The sequence below is a fragment of the Vicia villosa genome, linkage group LG4, assembly GCF_029867415.1.
Source record: "Vicia villosa cultivar HV-30 ecotype Madison, WI linkage group LG4, Vvil1.0, whole genome shotgun sequence".
NCBI classification, from domain to species: Eukaryota; Viridiplantae; Streptophyta; class Magnoliopsida; order Fabales; family Fabaceae; genus Vicia; species Vicia villosa.
This window is the reverse complement of record NC_081183.1, coordinates 157449582-157455581: the sequence shown is the minus strand read 5'-3', so window position 1 is coordinate 157455581 and position 6000 is coordinate 157449582. Positions and strand designations below refer to the sequence as shown.

At 33.7% G+C, this 6000-nt stretch overlaps 1 protein-coding gene across 1 annotated transcript; it reads left to right on the top strand.

Moving 5' to 3' along the window:
- The first annotated feature begins 1909 nt into the window (after positions 1–1909).
- LOC131600068 (annexin D5-like) lies at positions 1910–3809 on the top strand. Its single transcript, XM_058872299.1, has 6 exons — positions 1910–2066; positions 2363–2508; positions 2580–2798; positions 2878–3093; positions 3180–3269; positions 3415–3809. Exons 1-6 carry the CDS (start codon positions 1991–1993, stop codon positions 3616–3618), a joined length of 951 nt encoding a protein of 316 aa, XP_058728282.1. The 5' UTR covers positions 1910–1990; the 3' UTR covers positions 3619–3809.
- The last annotated feature ends 2191 nt before the right edge of the window (positions 3810–6000 follow it).

Here is a 6000-nt window from a genome sequence, read left to right as displayed (position 1 = left end):
AACTGTTTTACTATTCATTTACTCAATAAGGGTTCAAAGATTACAAGTGAATAACAACAACCAACCTCTCTCAATAACCTGAGAGAACTAGTCTATTTATAGATTACTAATCTAACTTAAGCTACAAGCTAACTTAAACAATTGGACTAAAGAAACAAGCCCAATTCAATATGCTATCAAACTTAGCATTTTGACTACTACATGCTTCAGCGTACTTCGATTACAACATGAAAGACTTCGAAATCAGCATGTGATCAAACATCGACAACATGTTTAATCTCTTCGAACCAAGAAACTACCCTTGTCGAGACTAGAGTTTGATCCAAAATCTCACATTTTTGATGAATAGTAAGTGTTTTATGGGTAAATTGACATCACCTTCAATTTGAAGGCGGGATGGAGATTTATTGTATATGCCTTAAAATCTCTATTGTGAAGAAATATATGAATTTTTTTTTAGATTCTTCTAGATACATGCATGAGAGTTGTGTAATCTACATTTTTTTCCACTTCCACTTGTGTGAGGCATAATTTCGAGATCTGAATCATATTTAAGAGAGAAAAAGTTTTCTAGAGAGAGAAGTTTAGAAAGATAAAAAGAAAACTTCTAAGAGTTTATTAATCTTTTAGGGTTATTTAAAGATTAGGAAACACTTATAAACACCTTAAGATTGAGTTATTCATGTATTAAGAGGATGAGAGATTGAGTCATAAATAGGAGGAAATTATGTCATGTTTTTATGAACTTGCAATATCTTTTAGGGATGGCAACAAAATCCATACCCGCAGGTACCCACTTGAACCCGCCCTGAAGTTGACAAGGAAAATCCGCTTTGACTGGGTTCAGGTTCGAGTTTTGATTTTCCCCAATTACAAAATATGGGGACGGATCTGATAATGGAGACACTAGTACCCACCCCGAACCCGCCCCCATTTATTTTATTATGTACATTATTATTTATTTGTGATACTTTATAATATTAAATAAGTGGTCAATGTTTTGACATTTTGATTCTGTTTATTTTTTAAATTGTATGAAATGTATGTATGAATTTTTTTTGAAAATTTTTTATTTTATTATTTATATTATTTATAATGTAATTTGATTTTGGAAAAAATAAGGGTTTCTATTAAAAATTGATTTCATTGAATGGATGGTGGCGGGGCGGGGATACCGAACCTAACCCGAACCCATTTTGATCGGGTTTGGGTTTTAATTCTCCATCCCTACTTGGGTTTAAGACGAGGAACTGAAATTTTGGTTTGGGTTTGGGGAGGTAATAACCGTCCCCGATCCGCCCTGTTGTCATGCCTAATCTCTTGACTAAGACTATTGATTGGTAGCGAATTGAAGAAATGTTTTCTTCTCCATAGTAGATCATTTTAGATTAAAATAAATAAACAATTTTCTCAGTGTTAATTCTCATCTTTTACCTTGTTGTTATCCCAGATTTTATTTTTACATTAGTTGATAGATTATTATTATTATTTGAAAATGATTAGTGTAGTTAATTTTATTCTTAGTCCTACATATCCCATTTGTTGGGTGTCTTTGATTCCTTTGATTTTTACAACAATATTTTGTTTAAAAAACAAAGTCTATATGTTTCTTATACATGAACAAAAATAAAAACTTGGTAAGTTTCAAAAATTTAAAAGGATCTACGAAACTTTAAAGAAATGTGCACCTCATAGCCATTGCTACAGTTTACTATATTAACAAATTGTCACCCTTAAAATTAGCTAAAACACAATTTTGTTTCCGAAATTTAAGCTCATATAAAAACATCCATATTACTCCATTAACCGATTAAGCCTTAGTTAGATTTATTTTTTGTTTTATCCAAACTCTATTAGCAGATAGATAATGATGCAAAATTTGTAACAATAATACTTGTCACATTTTCACCTAATTGGATACAATTAGCATTTATTTTGTGTTGCTAAGAAACACAAAAACACACACACACACACAAGAAAGATATACACAATGACAACCTTAACCGTACCTCCTATGATACCATCTCCTCGTGAAGATGCTAAAAAGTTGCATAAAGCTTTCAAAGGTTTGAATTTTTAACTATACATGCACATAAAAAAACATGCATATTTTGATATTTTAATGTGTTAACAACATTGTTACACGATTTAGCGCATGTTTGGATTCACAACGACTTTGATAAAAACATGCATATTTTGACATTTCAATGTTTTTGAACATTGAGACATAATGCATGACATGTTTGAATCGAATCGACGGTGATTTTAATAAAAAAACATGCATGGTGTGTCCATGATGATTGTGTAGAGGCACCTTTTGAAATTTCTTGGCTAAGGAAATTTTGATGATTATCTGTTACAGGTCTTGGGTGTGACACAACAAGGGTTATTCAAATCCTTGCTCACAGGAATTCAGAACAGCGTTCTCTTATTCAACAAGAGTATGAAACTACCTATTCTGAACCACTTTCCAAACGTCTATCTTCAGAGATTCATGGTCATCTCAAGGTATAAAAAAATATTCATCAGAAATTATTCAAGTACTATTCTCATTTTTTTTGTTATCTTAATGGTTTCAGAAAGCATTGTTACTTTGGCTACATGATCCAGCAACAAGAGATGCTAAAATAACAAGGAGTGCATTAACTTCGTCGGTTGTTGATAATCAAGCAACTACAGAAATAATATGTTCTCGTACACCGTCACAATTAAGAAGGTTAAAAGAAGTTTATCTCTCAACTTATCATTCTCCTCTTGAGCATGACATTGAAAATCAAACTAGTGGTGATCACAAGAAGGTGCTTCATCCATTCCCCGTCTCTAAAAATTCCTAGAGTGTGTAATATTTTTGCATACTAATCTTGAATACTTGAATAGTTATTGCTTGCATATGTAACTACTCCACGTTATGAAGGCCCGGAGTTTAATCCTCTAATGGTACAAGAAGATGCTGAACAATTATATAAATCCGGGGAGAAGAAAATAGGAACGGATGAAAAAACGTTTATAAGGATTTTTACTGAAAGAAGTACTACACATTTGGCTGCAGTTAGTTCTGCATACACTGCCTCATTTGGAAACTCATTAGATAAGGTAATATAATGGTTATATATAAGGGCTAATTTCCTATATTCACTTGTATTATTTGTACATAATCGAACTCATCTTTTGTCATGAAGGCAATAAAGAGTGAAACATCTGGCTCTTTTATGCGAGGTTTATTGACCATACTAAGATGTGCAACTGACTCTAACATGTACTTTGCCCAGGTAAATGTTTGTGTTTCCATTTGCATTAATATACATTTTATTTGGTTTCTTATGCATTTTAAGAAAAAGTATGAATAAGGGTAATTAATATTACTGTTTGGGTTTATAATGATAATGATGCATTTAATTGTATATATCTTTGCAGATTTTGCGCAAGTCGATGAAGGGCATTGGAACTGATGACAGTAGACTAATAAGGGTAATTGTGACGAGGACTGAGATTGACATGATGCATATAAAGACAGCATATTATAGCAAATATGGAAAACCATTAACACATGCTGTTCGGTCAGATACAACAGGACATTATGAAGACTTTCTTATACATCTCTTAGGTACTGATTATTAGTTGGTCATGACATTGATCAAGGTATTGTGTACAAAGCCATGTAATTAATTATTATAGGTGCATGCATATTGAAGAGATGGAAATGCAAAAACTATTACATTGTTAAAATGGTTGTGTTAGGTTTTTCAAATAGCTTTTGTATCTATGCCATGTATGTGATGTGTCTATTAAGACATGATGTATAGAGAAAGTAAGAGAATGAGATGCATATGTTTGAAATAGCTTTTATATCTTATCTGCCTTTTAAAAAAAAATTGTTTATATTTGTTTTGGACTGGACCAACACTCGGCTCAAAGCACAGTCCAAGGCCCAGTCCAAGGCTACTTGGTGAAAGGCCCAACAAGACACCTGCTCGGATGCACTCGTGCTTAACCCACTGTCGGGCGGGCAGGGCCTGACCCAACTCAATAGACAATCTCTATGAGGCGATCCGAGGAGTGGCCGCCATGCGAGGGCACTACCCCACGGGTAGCTGTCCTCTTCGTGACATGTCGATGACAACACCTCCTCGTAAGGTTTGTCACCAACGCCTCTCTGAATATTACGAAGTCATCCTGTCCTGAAAAGACCGCATCTACCACATGCAAATTTCTTTGTTTGTCTAGTTACTTTGAAGACTATATTTATAAAATAGTACAAACTCAGTAGTCTCTAATTTTTACTCAATGGAACACATAAACAAGCATATACAGAGAAGCATTTGAAACTTCTTCCATCACAAGAATGCAATCCACGCACACAAGGCTTTTGTTATCAAAAAATACAACACATAAGAAACAAGATATGATAACTGTCAAATTCAAGTTCTTCTACTTCAATTCAGTATAATAAACATCAACACCAGAAGGGGTGATTATTGTTCTCAAAGATGGCTTTGTAAGAGTTAGCATCAAAATTAACAAAATCGTCATCCACCATTTTCTATTACTTCCCTCACACCCTTAGTTGTAATATGGCAACAATTTTGGATGTCCAGAAACATTAGTCCAATGCACAATTTCGAGATTATGAACAATGTTTCATCTTCAATTCTTGACCCTGACAAGTTCAACACCTCTAATTGTGAAACTTCAAAGTTTATCTCAAACTTTTCAATTCCCGTATAGGCAAGGTATAAATTCCTTAGCTTACAACATCTCTTCATAACCTCAACGACACCTTCTTGAGAGATACCCTCACAAGCTTTTAAGTCGAGAAATTGCAAATTAGGACAAATGGAAGAAAATTTTGATAAACTTGCATCACTCAGTAAAACATTATCACCAAAATAAACTGCTTTCAGTTGAAGGTTGATGAGAAAATCTGATATGGAATTGAAATCTTGCTCCCCATTTTGATCTCATTGAGTAACTTGCAATTTCTTGTGAGAATGAAAAAGGTTGAGTTTGTCAGCTGGCAACAACCACTAAGTGTTATTGAGGTCAAGTTAAGGAGAACATAGATAACTCTTTGATACATTGATCTGTGAGAAGATTTCACATACAACGTGCCCGGGCTTGCTGGGCCATGCAACCGCCCATACAACGTAAGCACTTGGCTTTTAAATAAGTATTTCTTTTAATTGCTTTGCGTTGAATTATATTTACTTGGATAAGATTAGATTGTCCTGGCAACATGAATTTTGGATACTTGTTGCAGCACAATTTTCTCTGCTGTTACTTTTCTTAATTTTCTATGTGTTTTCAGCATTCAAAGACCAACATTAAGTTACGGAGACGTTAACTTGTACACTTGTAGTTTCTGCTTTGTCATGTATTCCGCTTTAGATCAGCAACTAGGGGTTTATTTAACCAAGTGTTTGAGATGCCATCAGTTTTTCTTAGACTGTTAGTATCTTAATCTGTTCCCAAATCATAAGCTCAAGACATCTCTGATCTCTTATAGACTTATTATATTTTAGTAATAGCTTTTCTAGATCTCAGGCATATGTGTACTAATAATAAAAAAAAAGATAGAAAACAGTCCCACATTGGCTCTTAAGATCATAAGAAAAAACCAATACGCATGGTTTGGCTATAAAAGGACCTTTTCACTTAACAAAAACTGCTTTTGTCTTGATCAGTGGCAAATTCATCAACCACCGGTTTTGTCTGGTTTTACCAGTTTATCAACTTTTAGATTGGTTTTCTCCCATAGTGGCTTTACCGACTTTTAGACCTGTTAAACCGACTAGTCTTGTTCGGTTTTGATTTTATTGTGAAGGAGTAAAGGCATTTGAAGTGAAAATTGTGATGCAAGAATGATTTGTACTTTTACTCAAAAATCTCTATATATGGTAACGTTAAGTTCATAAGCTAGATATTCACAAGGTTGTAACAAAAATTCTAAACACGAAACAAGAGTAGACTTACCAAAGTTCTCAGTAATTTTTTTTAAGACAC

What these genes read in the sequence shown, in the direction of transcription:
- LOC131600068 (XM_058872299.1), top strand. Translation starts at nt 1,991, where the DNA reads ATGACAACCTTAACCGTACCTCCTATGATACCATCTCCTCGTGAAGAT. An exon ending in AGATTCATGGTCATCTCAAG is followed by an intron (nt 2,509 to 2,579) that starts GTATAAAAAAAT and finishes TAATGGTTTCAG; the next exon opens with AAAGCATTGTTACTTTGGCT. An exon ending in TTGGAAACTCATTAGATAAG is followed by an intron (nt 3,094 to 3,179) that starts GTAATATAATGG and finishes TTTGTCATGAAG; the next exon opens with GCAATAAAGAGTGAAACATC.